This window comes from Thamnophis sirtalis, unplaced genomic scaffold, assembly GCF_051295495.1.
Source record: "Thamnophis sirtalis isolate CommonGarterSnake01/CBP01778 unplaced genomic scaffold, rThaSir2_p1.2 scaffold_2, whole genome shotgun sequence".
NCBI classification, from domain to species: domain Eukaryota; kingdom Metazoa; phylum Chordata; class Lepidosauria; order Squamata; family Natricidae; genus Thamnophis; species Thamnophis sirtalis.
Window position 1 is genome coordinate 73,114,986 of NW_028261382.1, and position 15,879 is coordinate 73,130,864.

A 15,879-nucleotide genomic window follows, 5' to 3' on the forward strand; every position below is an offset into this window, starting at 1 on the left:
AAAGGCCAGGCCAAGCAGGCAAACCATGCACTAGTTAGTGAAGCCGCAGCTCTAAGATGGCTCAGACCACAAGAGAGAGAGGGGGGGGAGGAAGGGAGGGAGGGAGGGGACAGAAAGACAGAGACAGAGAGAGAGAGACGGGGTGAAGCCAGTGGTGCCGTGTCGGGCACCTCCCAGCCAGCCAGCTGGATACCACCAGCACCCCCTTCTGCCAGGAGAGAAAGTGGAAGATCACACCGTGGGGAGGGATGAGGCAGAGAAAGAATGGCAGTGCAGCAGAGAAGCTGGGTGCACCCCTCTTAATCGCATCAGAGCCTCGTGGGATACCTTTGATCTCCAGAGCCCTCCCGCTCCCATCTTGATTTGCAGCTGTGCAAGTTATCTTCAAAGGGACACCTGGGTTGCAACTCTAGGTCCTTCGATAACCATCAATCATCTGATAACCCATCAATCATCCCTATCTCAACTTAAATGGTCCAAGGCCTGGTCTGTTGGTTCATCATCTTGGTTTGGTTTGGTTTGGTTTATTGGATTTATATGCTGCCCTTCTCCCAAGGACTCAGGGCGGCGTACAACATTAAAAAAAACACATATTACAAAAGTTAAACAAAATTAAATAGAATATCCAAAACAAACCCAATTAAGATTAACAATAATATTTTTAAAAAATTTTGATTAAAATTAACAATAATCAATCATTTATTTTGTTTTGTTCAGGCCAGGCTGGCTTGCTGGAAAAGCCAACTTTTTAGGGTGCGTCGGAAGGACTGGAGGTCGGGGATTATACGAAGCTCTGGGGGCAGCTCATTCCAGAGGGAAGGCACTCCCACAGAGAAGGCTCTCCCCCTGGGGGTCGCTAGCCAACACTGTCTGGCTGACGGCACCTTGAGGAGGCCAACTCTGTGGGATCGCACTGGACGGTGGGAGGCTACCGGTGGCAGTAGGTGGTCTCGCAGGTACCCTGGGCCTAAGGTCATAATTAGTACCTTGAATCACACCCAGAAGACAACCGGCAACCAGTGCAGGCTGCCTAAAAGGGGTGCAATATGGGAGCACCTCGGTGCCCCCATGATAAACCGCACAGTCGCATTCTGGACCAGTTGAAGCCTCCGGGTGCTCTTCAAGGGCAGCCCCATGTAGAGAGCGTTATCTTCAGGATTCAACAGCTATTCCCAAACCATCTCATCAGCACGATGGTTTACTGGTTCTGTTTTTGAACCTGGGGGGGGGGGGGTCTCAAATCTCACAGAGAGCGATACCCGCGTGCTTTTAAAGCCCAAGAGGACTGGTGCTCAATCCTCTGTCAAAACCCTCTTGGCCATCTGTGTCAGGCCTGCAGCCATCTTTTCTTTTGGGTCTTTGAGCTGCCACACATTCTATTATTCTACTATGCATTTTCTATTGTGGGAAAATGGGAGTGGGGATTGTAGGAGTGAGACGCCATGTAGCCATAACAACATTCTTTCTAGAAAGCCAAGGTCATCCTTTGTCTTTGCACCTCTGCACCTGACTGGAACTGGATAGGTGGAACTGCCAGCATGGCAGTGGGAGATTGGACGATGTGATGGACTTCTGGGTGTGGAGGCAAGATCTTGAACTTTCAACTGGGTGGGGAAAACCGGGAAGCTTCAGATTTGGGTTTTCCCAGATGTGCCAACATGGCTCTCTTAATAAATTGGAACTTTGAGCAATACTTTGCCTTGGACTCTGATTTACTTTTGGATGCTATTTGGAACCCTGACAGTCGGATTGTTTTGATGCCACAGTTCCTCTCTCTATCAGAGGTGCGTGTCTAATCTATCCTCCTTTAAGTCACTGTTTCTCAACCTTGGCAGCTCTAAGACACGTGGATGGATGGATGGGAAATTCTGAGACTGGACGTTCTCACATCTTCGAGATGCTAAAGTTGAGAAACATTGCTTGAAGCTATAAGGGAGAAAGAGAGAGGCGGGTTGAACCCCATCGACTATGATCTGGCTATAAAAGAAGGATGAACTGGGAAACATACTGCCCTCCAGATGGTGAGCGAGATGGTTCCTTTGCCAAGCTTTCATTATTAGATCCAGAATGAGAAGGAAAGGAGGACTGCAATCACAGAAGGCAACCAGGAAACTTCTGAAGCTGGTAGAAGAGAGCAGATTTGAGACTTACCATTTATCTGGGAGGGAGAGCCAGAATAGTCTCTGTGCCTGTAGCGTTTGTCACTCTTCAGGCTGTGGCTCTGTCGCCCAGAACCTTCCAGCATGTTGATAATTTCGCTGCGGTCAATGTTGCGAAGGGCTGCGTAGAGGCTCTCCACTGGACAAAGGACAAGGAAGAACAGGTTAAGAACAGGAAATCAAAGCTAGAGATAAAGGCAAGTGGAGCCTTGCCCAAACCATGGTGGAAACAGCCACTCGAACACAGTTTGAATTTATTATGGTCCTTTAATAGGAATGGTGACCTTCTTTCTTGAAAATGAAATGTTGGCCTTGGTTTTGTGGATTAGAAAGATTTGGTGTTATAGGAATGGCTAGTTATATAGGTAAAGGTAAAGGTTCCCCTCGCACATATGTGCCACTCGTTCCTGACTCTAGGGGGCAGTGCTCATCTCCGTTTCAAAGCCAAAGAGCCAGCACTGTCCAAAGACATCCCTGTTGTCATGTGGCCATCATGACTAAATGCCGAAGGCGCACGGAATGCTGTTACCTTCCCACCAAAGGTGGTTCCTATTTTTCTACTTGCATTTTTATATGCTTTCGAATATCTAGGTTGGCAGAAGCTAGGACAAATAACGGGAGCTCACTCTATTATGTGGCGCTCAGGATTCGAACTGCTAAACTTTCTGATTGACAAGCTCAACATCTTAGCCACTGAGCCACTGCATCCTTCTAGAAATATATTAATGTGTAAAAGCAAAAAGGTGAGGTTAGAGTGTGTTTATCTTGCACTGAGCTAGGAAGAGATGGAAGTTAATGCCCCTGTTTTTCTTTCCTTTTCTCTTCCCCCTTGTACCTCACTGCCCCTTTTCCCTGTTCCCTTTCCCTCCCTTAATTTCCTATCTTCTTCTTTGAATTTTCTATAGTAAAATAAGATAAATGTGAAAGGAATGGTCATCTTCTTTTGTGTCAACCCATATACAGGTAGTCCTCAACTTATGACCATAATTAAGCCCAAAATTTATGTTGCTAAGACAGAAATTTGTTAAGTGAGTTTTGCCCCATTTTATGACTTTTCTTGCCATGTTTGTTAGGTGAATCATTGCAGCTGTTAAATTAGTAATAGGGTTGTTAAGTGAATCTGGAATGTGGATCCAGAAGCCACCACTGGGTCACGTGGCTCAGGGACACTGCAATTGTCATAAATGTGAGTTAGGATGTCAAGCATCCAAATGTAAATCATGTCACCATGGGGGTGCAGCAACGGTCATAAATGCGAAAAATGGTCAGAGATCAACTCTGCATTCTTAACTCAATTCCCATCACTGAGGGATATCCAAAATGGCATCCTAAGCTGAATTTGCTTGCATTCATGTTGGAAACACTGAGGTGCTGCCAGGTTGAAAGGCGTAGCTGGTGACATCACCATTGTCCAGGGACACCTGATTGGGGGGGGCTCTTTTCATGGCCCCATTAATGTGCACACTGAAGTGATACCCATCGCCTGTTCTGACCTAGGCTTCCTGAGACAATAAAAAGCACACGCTTAGTCCCAAAAACCCTCCTTTTATTTCAACAGCTGTGAATTATGTTCATTCACAGCCTGTAATGAGTCACAAATAGTTTGTAAAAAGTCTGACAGAAGTCTGCCAAAGTCTTTCAGGATACGGCTGATAAGCACTCACCTTTATCTCCCTTGAAATGCTGCCAAAGACCTAATTGGCAATTAGCTTGCAAAGACACTTAGAGTAAAGAGTCAAAACGGAGCTTCAGAATTTAAACCAACTAGAACGAACAAAGTTGCTTCCTGCAAAGGCTCACATTCCTTTGCTCCTCCTTTATGTCTTTTGGGAGGGGCTAATCGCCTCCAAGCCTTACTCCCATGTCGTCCCTTTTGTCTTAACTGTTCTTGCCTTCTGGCAGCTCTGCGCATGAGCACAATGGGAACAGGCTCCCCCTGTTCCTCTGCCTCGCTGATGTCTGACTCGGGAGACTCAGGAGGCAATACGTAACTCCCAGATGGCCCCAGCCCCCTCTCTACCTCCGATGCAGAGGCCTCGTCCGAGTCTTCCCCAGACTCCAAGACTGGCCCATGTTCCTCCCCAACCTCCTCACTGTCTAACTCTGCTGCCAACTCTGCAGGCCCCTGGCGGACCATAACGTTTACCTACTCACGATTACTCGCTTTCAAACTGCTAAGTCAGCTGCAGCAAATGACAGGTACTCGCCCCGTCACACAGCAGCACTCGGATCTCAAGCATGGACTTGCTGATTGTCAACCCTGCATCCTAACCATGTGAACCAACACACTCCTCCTCTAAAGTTGCATTAATTTGATATGAAAGTGCCAACGCCATGGGACTCAACGCGTCCTTCCATTCTTGCATAGGATCTAACCCCCTTGATGGTGAACCTATGAGTTGGCACGGAGAGCCCTCTCTGTGGGCACACACCCCGTCATCAGCTGCTCTTCATGGGTACCGGAGCACCAGAAAATGGCCTAAAAAATGGTCAAAAAACAGGTCATTTTTGGGACCGTTTTCATGCTATTTTTGAGCCATTTTCAGGCTGGTTTTTTGTGCCGTTTTCAGGTTGTTTTCAGGCCAAAATTGCCCCCAAAACGACCTGAAAAGGGCCCCAAAATGGCCAAAGAACAGGCATGCATGCACTGGTCAGCCGGCCTTTGAGTCTCAGGTGCTCTGCCATGTGTGCCCATGCACACATGCACATACATTCTGGTTTGGGCACTTGGTTCCAAAAAGGTTCACCATCAGTGATCTAAACCAAAGATTTTTTTGGGATGACATGAGCTAAGATGGAGAACATCTAAAGCAGTGTTTCTCCACAGGACTTCAAGTCACCAAGGTTGAGAAACACTGATCTAAAGTATCTCTCCGATATATGCAAAAGAGGAAGCCTTCCTTTCCGACCCTCTCATTAATACTCACTGTTGGCACTCTGGCCACCACGGCTGGTCCAAAGGTTCAAGAGAGTCAAGCTCTGCTCCAGGAGGGAGTTGGGATTCTCAACCCGGATTCTGTTGATATCATCCACTCCGAATTGAAGTTCCCGAGCCAGTTCTGCAGGGAATATACGAGCCAGTCCAATCAGCAGGGATGGAATGCAATGCAACTAGACTTCATAGCTAAATGTCTATGGAAGTTCTCAGCCTTCCAGGTCATGGTTGTCCCAAAAGTTCTTTTTTTCAAGAGGCAACTGGACTTTCTGATTTTTCTTTTGAAGATGGTTCGCTTCTCATCCAAGAAGCTTCTTCAGCTCTGACTGGATGGTGACAAATGGTTTATAATCCTTGCAGACAGCTGGTCATTTGCATCCTTCTAGAGAGTCCTTGAGACCACTTGGAGGTTGTGTCCTCAGGGTCACCTGAGTGATGCAAATGGTTCCTGTAGTCTGCAATGTTTGTGTCCTCTGGAAATTTATATTTCTTGTAGATTTATATACCTTGCAGACAGAGTTGGTCATTTGCATCCTTTTAGCGAGTCATTGAGGTCACTTGGAGGTTTATCTGTGTCCTCAGGGTCACCTGAGTGGTGCAAATACGTGTGGAGCCTTCTTGGAACTGTTGAAGGGATTGTGTCATAGACTGGAGATAGATGATGATGTATCCTTCCTCCTCTTTTGAGCGGGGAGGGGTTGTTGTTCAATTTTGACGTAGATGGTCTCTTTGACACAGGCCAGAAGGAAGAATGCAAATAATCAGCTGTCTGCAAAGGGTATACATCCTTCCAGTCCTCACCATCCAGTGAGAGTTGAAGAAGCTTCTTGGACAAGAAGTGAAACGTCTTCAAAGAAAAACCAGGAAGTCCAGTTGCCTCTTGAAAAAAGCACCCTCGGGACAACTGGTCTTCACAGCTCCCAACCTCCATTCAGGTAGCCCATGTCCAACCAGGCTGAACTTTGTTGATGCAAAGAGGAAAAATGGCATTGTTACAATGACCTGATTCCTAGCCTAGTTGATAGTAGGCCAACAAAGAGACCCAAGGAAGGTCTCAAGAAGCTTTAGGACTACAGAGTGTTCACTTCCGATGTAATGTGTGGATTATGGAACCTGAGATCGCACATCCAGATTTCCCAGGGGACTAAGAAGACACAGAAATCAAGCCCAGGGAGTTAACATGCTACCTCCAATCTCAGAACCACAATGTTCTGAGTCACAGTGGCACAGTGGTTAGAATGCAGTACTGCAGGCTACTTCAGCTGACTGCCGGCTGCCAGCAGTTCGACTCTCACCAGGCTCAAGATCGACTCAGCCTTGTATCTTTACTAAGTCAGTAAAATGAGGACCCAGATTGTTGGGGGGCAATAGGCTGACTCTAAACCGCTTAGAGAGGACTGGAAAGCACGGTGAAGCAGTATATAAATCTAAGTGCTATTGCTATTCCTTTTCTTCCTCCTTCCTTCCTTCCTTCCTTCCTTCCTTCCTTCCATCCACAAATCCATCCATCCATCCATCCCAGGTTGTTGGAGGCGAGAGGCTGACTCTGCAAACCACTTAGAGAGGACTGGAAAACACTGTGAAGCGGTATATAAGTCTATGGGCTATTGCTATTCTTCCTCCAAGGTGCGACCCTCAATAGCCAATTCAGTCTGAGGGTTAGGTGGTCAGGTTTGCCAACATTTTCTCTCTTAACCTGGGCTCCAAATCTGCCATTTCACATGGGTTGGTTCCCCTCCTTGCCCCCAGTTCATTGATACTTACCAGCCCAACTGAGACCCAAGTGTTCTGCAATGACTGCCAACTTCATGTTGGTCTTGTCTTTCTCTGTGCTGTTAAGGGATCCTGGAAGGAGAGGAACAAAGTCAAACTCAACAATCTTCCTCTTCAGGTATTGCTGGAGGTATCCCAAAGATGCCACTGAAAAGGCAACTGGGTTTTCTTGGGAGGTGGGGGCTTAGGGTTAGGATTGGTTCATCCAAGAAGCTTCTTCAGTTTCCTCTTGATAGAATCATAAGTAACATAACCCCAACATATCACAGCACACTTCAGTAACTATTAAATTCAATGTAAATTAGCTTAGCTTTACATTCTCAGAGTGTTTAGGAATAAGTACATCCTTAATTGTCTATGATATTTTGAATATTGATTGTAAAGCTGACTATAAATTTATAGGTTTCTCCTGAATTTGTTTTCGCAGATTTTCACAGGTACAGGTATGCAGGTCTTGGCGTATTCGGGTCTTTTCCCATGTAAGGTTGAGAGTATGTTGGCGACATTTCGACGAGGTCCCACTCGCCATCTTCAGGCTGGTGCACCAGCCTGAAGATGTCGAGTGGGACCTCATCAAAACGTCACCAACATATTCTCAACCTTACACGGGAAAAGACACGAAATAAATAAATAAATAAATAAGTAAATGTGTCTCTGTGTGTGTGTATGTGCATGTATGTATGTATGTATGTATGTATGTATGTATGTATCTATGAATGACTATGTATGTTATGTATGTATGTTATGTATGTATGTATGTTCCAGCATAACTCTGGAACACCTGGCCATTAAGGAAAGCGAAGTGTGGTGTCCTAGAGTGGCAATTGTTTGTGATGTCAATTCCTTTGCAGCTTCCTCTGGAAAGCCAGCCATGATGTTCACCCTCCAGTGGACCAATGGGGAAGCGCCTGATGGATTTGGGGTGCTTAAACATATAATATGTTTACTTCTACTTTAGAGTGACTGTTACTAATTTTGTGCTGGCCTATGACCAAAAAACAAGGAAACAATTCTAGCATAGTTTTCAGGGTTCCAAGTAATACCCCCGTAGCAAACAGAACTCTGAGTAAATTCTTCAAAGAACAATTTTATTGGAGACTAGCCTATAACCCAGGAATTTATTTATAGGGGGGAAATGTCCAGACCAAATGTAATTTCTAATGTTGGATTTTCCCCCTTATCAGAGGGAGGCCCCTTGTAGAGTACTGTGAAGCCGTTTCCATGGCAATTCCACTGCACTGCACAGTAGAAGCCATTTTATAGCAGTACAGTAGAAATCATTTTAAGGCTGCATCTTAATAGAACACACACCCTGAGGTTAGGGGCATCTTACCCCCGCAGTATTTGTTTCCAGAGAAACTGTGTACCAAGTTTGGTTGAAATTGATCAAGGCATTCCAGAGTTATCCTGGAACACACACAAGAAGAAGGAGGAGGAGGAGGAGGAGGAGGAGGAGGAAGGAAGGAAGGAAGGAAGGAAGGAAGGAAGGAAGGAAGGAAGGAAGGAAGGAAGGAAGGAAGGAAGGAAGGAAGAAAGACTGGTGAAAACTGACTTTAAATGTTCCTGTGGTTTTCACCTAATTAAAAGTAAAAGTTTTTCCCTTCCCCCAACAATCTGTCACATGGTCCAATCAAAGTGTCGTCCAGTTGCCTGGCAATTTTACTCTTCCTCTCTCACGCCACCTGTGGGAATGTCCTTGGTTTCCAGGAGAAAGTATTTTGTTTTGGCTACAAACCTCCAGCTATCTCTATTCCCTCCTCCCTATTCCTCTGCTCCGGTGTGACAACATTAAAGCCTCAAAATGCCCTCGGTCAGGTCAGCTTCAGGGTTGACACATCATGCCTTGGGCTAAGCTTTCCAGCTTACAAACCCACAAACTGATAACACCATTGGTTCCAGTTAAATGCTAAGAGTCCAGCAAAAGAAGAATCAAGTTCTAGGCTCTGCCCAACTTGCATTGCTGGGATCTTGTCCCCTTACCCAGAGTGCCGTCACTGAGCAGGCTGTATCTCTCTCTCAGGGCAAGTGGTGTCAATGTTCTCCTTCGCTCTTCACTGCCCAAAGTCTGGGAAAACAAGAAAAGGTTTTGAGATTGTAAAGTATCAAAGTAGAGAGGAACACCCACCCAACAAATACTCAAAAACGAAAGACTCTCCCATTTCTGCCACCATCCTGGGACATCTCAAGGGCCTGAGCACATTGATTTAGGACAGGGATGAGCAACCTTAAACCCTCAAAGAGCCATTTGGACTCGTTTACCACAGAAAAGAAAACACCGGGAGCCACAAAATCCATTTGATATTCGAAATGGTTTTTTTGGGTCTCATCTCCATCAGAATATTTTTCAGCAAAAGCTTATTCTGAAATGTCTTGCAACACATTTGATTTTTTGTTATTTGCCAATTTCTCACCACATATTAAGCTTACTAGTATACCAGTTTCTTCTGAAACTTTTCTTTTCTTGGATTTATCCATTTACATTGGCCTTTCGGGGGTCGAAAAGCTCAATTAATCATGTGCCGGCAGGTGTTGCACATTGGCAGTTATGACTAGAGAATATATATAATTCTTTTATTGGCCAAGTGGGATTGGACGGACAAGACAAATTCCTTGTGTATCCAATCACACTTGGCCAAGAAAAGAATTCTATATATTCTCAATTCTATTCTAATTTGAGTGACAGGGAACCGCAGCAGAGGGATGAAAGAGCCACATGTGGCTCCAGAGCCACGAGTTCCCCACCCCTGATTTAGGAGATATCCATAGCATTCCTTTTCCTTCCTTGTTCCATGCTCTGATAATGAAAATGTTATCTAGTTTGGTAATGAAATATCTACAAGAAAAACCCCAAGCTGTGAGAGCACTAAGGACCCCACAATTCAACCCTGAACTATAAATATTCCCTTCCATCAGTACTAATAAACACTGGGAGAATATGGGGTGTGGCTACCTCTTACTTCTTTCCCCCACCCCTACCTTGGGACTGTCTCAAATTAACTGTCACAAATTAACACTGATAGCAGTCTTCCACTATCTCAGGGACTGCCATAAAGAAGAGGGAGTCAAGCTATTCTCAAAGCACCTGAAGGTCAGACAAAAAACAATGGGTGGAAACTCATCAAGGAGAGAAGCAATTTAGAACTAAGGAGAAATTTACTGACAGTGAGGACAATTAATCAGTGGAACAACTTGGCTCCAGAAGTTGTAAATGCTCCATCACTGGAAGTTTTAAGAAGAGATTGGGAAATCATTTGTCTGCAATGATATAGGGCTTCCTGCCTGAGCAGGGGGTTAGACTAGAAGACATCCAAGGTCCCTTCCAACTCTTATAATATTCTAAAAATAGAAAAGGTCTCTTAATTTAGGGGTCTTTCTGGAATGTGCTCCCTCTTCCCTGGGAGACTAGCCATTCTTTCTCCAGGTACATACTCCATCACATCACTTCTGCCCGCCTCAAAATCATGCTTCTTTCCATGTTTTCAAGGGAGCTAGGCAATGGAAGGAGGGACAGATGCACAATTGTTGATCTTTCATCAGAATCTGACAATTAAAGATTTACACCGCTTGGGTGTGTTACAGGTAAATTGCATCTCTGCCTACTTGCAAGGGGATTGAACCAGAAGTGGTATTCAGCAGGTTCTTACCACTTCTGGCAAACCGGTGGCAGAAATTGAGTAGTTCGGAGATGGGGCCACCTCTGGCTGGCCCCACCACCATCTATTCTCTGCCTCCCGAGTCCCAGCTGATCAGGAGGTAATGGGGATTTTGCAGTATCCTTCCCCTGCAGTGCGGAAGGAATGGAGATTTTGCACTATCCTTCCCCTGGAATAGGAAGGGAATGGAGATTTTGCACTATCCTTCCCCTGGAATAGGAAGGGAATGGAAATTTTGCAGTATCCTTCCCCTGGAGTGGGGAGGGAATGGAGATTTTGCGGTATCCTTCCCCTGCCACGCCCACCAAGCCATACCCACAGAACCAGTAGTAAACATTTTGAATCCCACCACTGGATTGAACCCTGAGGCTATTCCTAAACCTGCTCTGCAGCAAGCCAAAAAGAGCAGAATAGACTCAAAGCAATGGCATATGGGGAGGATAAGATATGAGAAGGGGGACATACTCACCTTGGAACAGGGTGGCATTGTGACATTCAGATGGCACAGCACATGCTGAAGCTCTTCATACTTCATTGGCTTGCGTAGGAAGGACAAAGAACCACTGGCTTCCCGGCTACTGTCCCTCACCTACATTTCAGAAGACCAAAGGGAACCAATTAATTACATGATTCAAGAAGCAGATCAAAATATCAACTGTCTTCCACAATCCTCCTTTGACTTACTATCAGCCCCATCTTTCTCATTTTACTTTCCTTTATGAGCCGCGGTGGTGCAGTGGTTAAGAGTGTGGGACTGCAGGCTACTTCTGCTGCCTGCCGGCTGCCTGCAATTTGGCAGTTTGAATCCCACCAGGCTCAAGGTCGACTCAGCCTTCCCTCCTTCCGAGGTGGGTAAAATGAGGACCCAGATTGTTGGGGGCAAGAGGTGGATTGTGTAAACCACTTCGAGAGGGCTGGAAAGCAGTATGTAAGTCTAATTGCTATTGCTTCTGGTTGTTCCAAAGGTACTTTTTCAAGAGGCAACTTGACTTTCTGGTTTTTCTATGAAGGCGTTTCACTTCTCAACCAAGAAGAGCTTGGATGAGCTTCTTGGAAGACAGGTTGGTCCTTTGCTTTTTTCAGGGTGGCCCTAAGGGCCAGATCTAAGGACCCCGTGGGCCAGATTCGGCCCGCAGGCCTTAAATTTGACAACCCTGTGTTATTCTGTTATTCTGAAGTGACTCAAGCTTAGCTTTTCTTTCTGAAATGTCTACTTACAATAAGGACGTCCAACCAAGGCAAGACAACACTCCCTTCTACAGAGGCTGAGGTTTGAAAAACCTCAATGGGATAGTTATAGACTCTGTTGGCATCCTTACCCTGGGAAGAGACCCAGCCAGTACAACCCTAGACAACCCAAAACGTTTATTGATTACCTTAACTGGGATGATAAGACGGTTCTCATGGAATGACTGGAACAAGAAGTTCCGTTGCTGGGCAGCCTTCTTGATTGGCAGCAGGTTCCCAGAAAGCTCCATGTGGAGTGGCATGCCTTCAGCCACCTGCGAAAGACCACAGTAAGATTCTCCGGGCGATCACCGGCCACCCAGAATTAGTTTGGAGTTGGGTGGCACCAAGATCAAATCAAATCAAAGTCAAATCTGTCAGGGTAATGATGATTTAAAGCTGACCAACCAATATAAGGCTACAAAGATGATAAAATGAGTCTGAGTCAGCAGAGGTACTGCTGCTTTAAGAAGCTGTCTATATAAGAGAGGTCATGTGAGAGGGCCCGTCTCTCTCCTAGTGTATTATCTTCATAGTAGTTCTCTGTGTAGAGTTGGAGATTGATTGCTTGCTTATCTGTGCCGTGTGTGTGTGTGTGTGTGTGTGTGTGTGTGTGTGTGTGTGTGTGTGTTGTGAATTATCCTAAAAATACGAGTTCCAGGTATAGTTATAAAAGAAGAAACAGACATTGCGATCTCCGGAACTTAAAATCCATTGCTCACTTGGCTTTCATTAGCCATTAAAGAGATATCTGCCTTTATATACTTATTAATCAATCTGGCCATTGCCTGATGTAAAAACAACAAAGCTAATTACAGGTGGGAAGTGGGTAGATGGGCTTATCACACGCGCAATGGCCAAATAGATTAATAGTGTATCAAGGCAGATATATCTTTAATAATGTCTGTGTGTCTCTCTCTCTCTGTGTGTGTGTGTGTGTGTGTGTGTGTCTGTGTGTGTATACACATACACATACATATATATATATACACATATACACACACAAACACACATATACACACATACACACACATACATACATACACATCATTAAAATAAATATATACCAAATAAAAATAAACAAATATTTATTATTTATTAATTAAAATAAATAAATATTACAGAAAATTCTAATTGTAATTCTTCTACAATGAAAAAAAAATTGGAAAGCAACCAAGATGGGAGGCAGGGGGAGGGGGCATTAAACCTTGGAGTGACTGGCAACCAATAAGTATCCCAGTGTCAGGCACAAGAAATCAGGAGCCAAGATAAGGTTCAAAAATACTACGAGTTAATTTTATACTCCCAGTACACAGGAATCTGAACTACTAACAGTCATGAAAAATTGGTGCTAGATAAGAGTCAATGGAATTCACGGGATTCCAAATTTAGGTCTCTTATGGGACCAGAGCAACTCTAAACTGCTGAAACATTTGACCCCACCCTCAGGGGTCAATAACCCTGTCATCTCCTACCCCGAGGACTTACCTCAATGTCTCGGCTTCGTGCCACTTCCGTGAAGTTTTCATGTTGCTCCAACGTTTTGTCCACTTTATCATCGGTCATACAGTAGCAGCGCAAGCGTCCTTCCCTCCCATCATTCATCTTGGCAAATACAACAAACTTAGCCATGTAGGGCACAGCTGCCAGCTCCTTGTATAACAGGGTGGCAAAATGGACAGCTTCGGCTGTGCGCGGGCAGTCTGCAAGCCAGAACCTACGTAGCAGAAAAGATAAGACAGTACTAGGCTGGGAGATCACCTGACTATGCCAAGGGTGAACAGACCACCACTGTTCAGTTGCCAAGAAAACAACACAGACATTTCTATGGAGTCAAGCTTGGTTCAATGGCAACACTACCTTGTGTCAAGCTTGAAAAGATTTTTGCTGTCGCAACCATTGTTGCATCTCAGTTTGCCTATGAACTACGGGGGAGGGAAGGGGATGAAAAAAATGGCCCAGACTGTTCTGACCAGCCTTCACGACCACCACTCAACAGCCTACTTGTAAGGAGAAATGACATTTTAGTTAGAAAGGCAGGAATACATGGCATTAACTGATTGTTGTGGTCCACCAGCAGCCTGGGGAGATGGCAGCAGAGTCAGACGGTGAGGAGGTTGGGGAGGAACATAGGCAAGTCTTGGAGTCTGGCCAAGGCTCGGACAAGAGCTCTGCATTGGAGGCAGAGAGCGGGCCAGGGCCATCTCAGAATTATGTGCTTCCTCCAGACCCTCCAGTCGGACAGCACTGAGGCATTGGAATAGGCTTCCCCTGTTCCCAGTGTTTCCAGCATGGGCAGCGCTGCCAGATGGCAAGAATAGTTAAAACAGAAGGGATGGCTCGGGAGTAAGGTTTGCAGGTGATTGGCCTCTCCCATAGGACATAAAAGTGGCACAAAGGCTCATGAGCCTTTGCAGGAAGCAATTTTGTTCATGTTGGTCAGCTTACCTTCTGAAGCTCCATTTTAACTCTTTGCTCCATGTGGCCTTGCCAAGCTAATTGCTAATTTTTGGCAGCATTTTCAAAGAAAATAAAGGTGGGTGCTTATCAGCTTTATCCCGATGGACTTTTGCAGCCTGCTGTAGAATTCTTTACTACTATTTGGAATTCACTATGGGTTGTGATTGAATATAATTCACAGCCTTTGAAATAAAAATAGGGTTTTTGGACTTAATGTGTGTGTAAGAATGCTGACAAAGCTCCAGGTCATACATCCATAGGTGGTTCACAAGCCGTAGCAGTCATTGAGCTCCCTGCAGGGAGCTTCAAGTAGCCCCAAGTAGCATTTCAATTCCCACAAAAAGAGTCCCAGCCAACTTGGGTATTGTTGTGGCCTGCCAACTGCCAGCGGAGCTGGCAGCAGATTCAGACAATAAGGAGGTTGGGGAGGAACTTGGGCCAGTTTTGGAGTCTGGGGAAGTCTCTGATGAGTGCTCTGCATCAGACACAGAGGTAGAGCCAGGGCCATCCAACATTCCCCAGCCACCAGAGAGGAAGCTGCCTTTTGAGGCTGAGATAAGTGAGGAGGAAGAACAGCTGGGGTCTGTTCCAGATGCACATATGCGCAGAGTAGTTAGAAAAGTTGAGCAATGGAGGACAAGGAGTCGACTCAGGAAGCAAAACAAACATGGACACTGAATTGCCCCTCCCTGGCAGAGAAATAAATAGAAGGAAAGGGGAGTGGTTGTCGTAGGAGACAATAGCTCATATTTCTGAAGATTTTGCGCACGGCGTTTTGTGCCACAAAGACTGTTTGCCAGAACTTAATTTGCAGCCTTTCGGCTGGGAGTTAAAAGCCTTGCAATTATCACAAAGGACTGATAAGATCTGTACTGCAGTTTACTCCTTGCAAGACTCTTGCCTGGACTTTTGGTGGGTGAATGCAATTATTTCACAAGAGGTAAATAAAGAGGTTTTTTTTGAGTCTGTTTCTTGTTTCTGCTAAGGCGGGGTCAGAACAGGTACTAGCAAGAAATCCTGCCAAGGAATCCGCTGGAGGGAACTGTCAGCCTGTTTTGGTTACTTGCTTATGGCTGCTTTGCTATGCTTGCTTACTATCGGCTGCCATAGGAACCGTGGGGGGGGCATGGTATTAGGGAAGGGAATAATATTGTATGGAGGAGTCTTGTTCTCACCATGTTCTGTGCATACTGGTGGCTAATGTTTGGAGGTCAACCGTCTCACATAACAACTTGATGAGGCTGTTTGAAGATGCACCCCACATGACACCTTAGCGAGTTGCAGATTGGACACTGGGTTGGGGAATTGGAGGGAGGTTGCTGGGTAAACATTTGATATGTATATGTCCCTGCGTTTCTGGCTCAGATCTTGCTTTCCTTTTAGCTGCTTTCACTTCATATCTAGTAAAAGTAGTTTATCTCGTTTAACATGGAATTGAGGTTTTTCTTTCTTGGATATTGAAGGAGACATGCCTGACATTAAGCAAGATCTCACTTTGCACCCATCCTGGAGTTAAAAGCTTCTGGGGGGGAGCACCCAAATGTCAAACCCTGCAACCAGCAGGAGAAGACGATGGCAAGGGTCACAACCAGCCGAAAACCAGGCAGCAGAAAGAGAGGATCTCATGATGACCCATGCTTTACACCTTCTTCAGGAGGCTTGGGAATGATGG

At 45.4% G+C, this 15,879-nt stretch overlaps 1 protein-coding gene across 4 annotated transcripts in view; it reads right to left on the minus strand.

Annotated features, from left to right (window-relative positions):
* Positions 1-15,879, minus strand: part of ANK1 (ankyrin 1) — a 202,709-nt gene that overhangs the window by 19,322 nt on the left and 167,508 nt on the right. For all 4 annotated transcript variants that reach the window (XM_087706092.1, XM_087706088.1, XM_087706089.1 and 1 more), the window contains 7 exons: positions 13,236-13,464; positions 11,897-12,022; positions 10,990-11,109; positions 8,848-8,932; positions 6,859-6,939; positions 5,087-5,218; positions 2,152-2,298 (listed from right to left, as the gene is read on the minus strand). In XM_087706092.1, the coding sequence (XP_087562218.1) occupies positions 2,152-2,298; positions 5,087-5,218; positions 6,859-6,939; positions 8,848-8,932; positions 10,990-11,109; positions 11,897-12,022; positions 13,236-13,464 (920 nt within the window). The remainder of the gene's footprint in view (positions 1-2,151; positions 2,299-5,086; positions 5,219-6,858; positions 6,940-8,847; positions 8,933-10,989; positions 11,110-11,896; positions 12,023-13,235; positions 13,465-15,879) is intronic.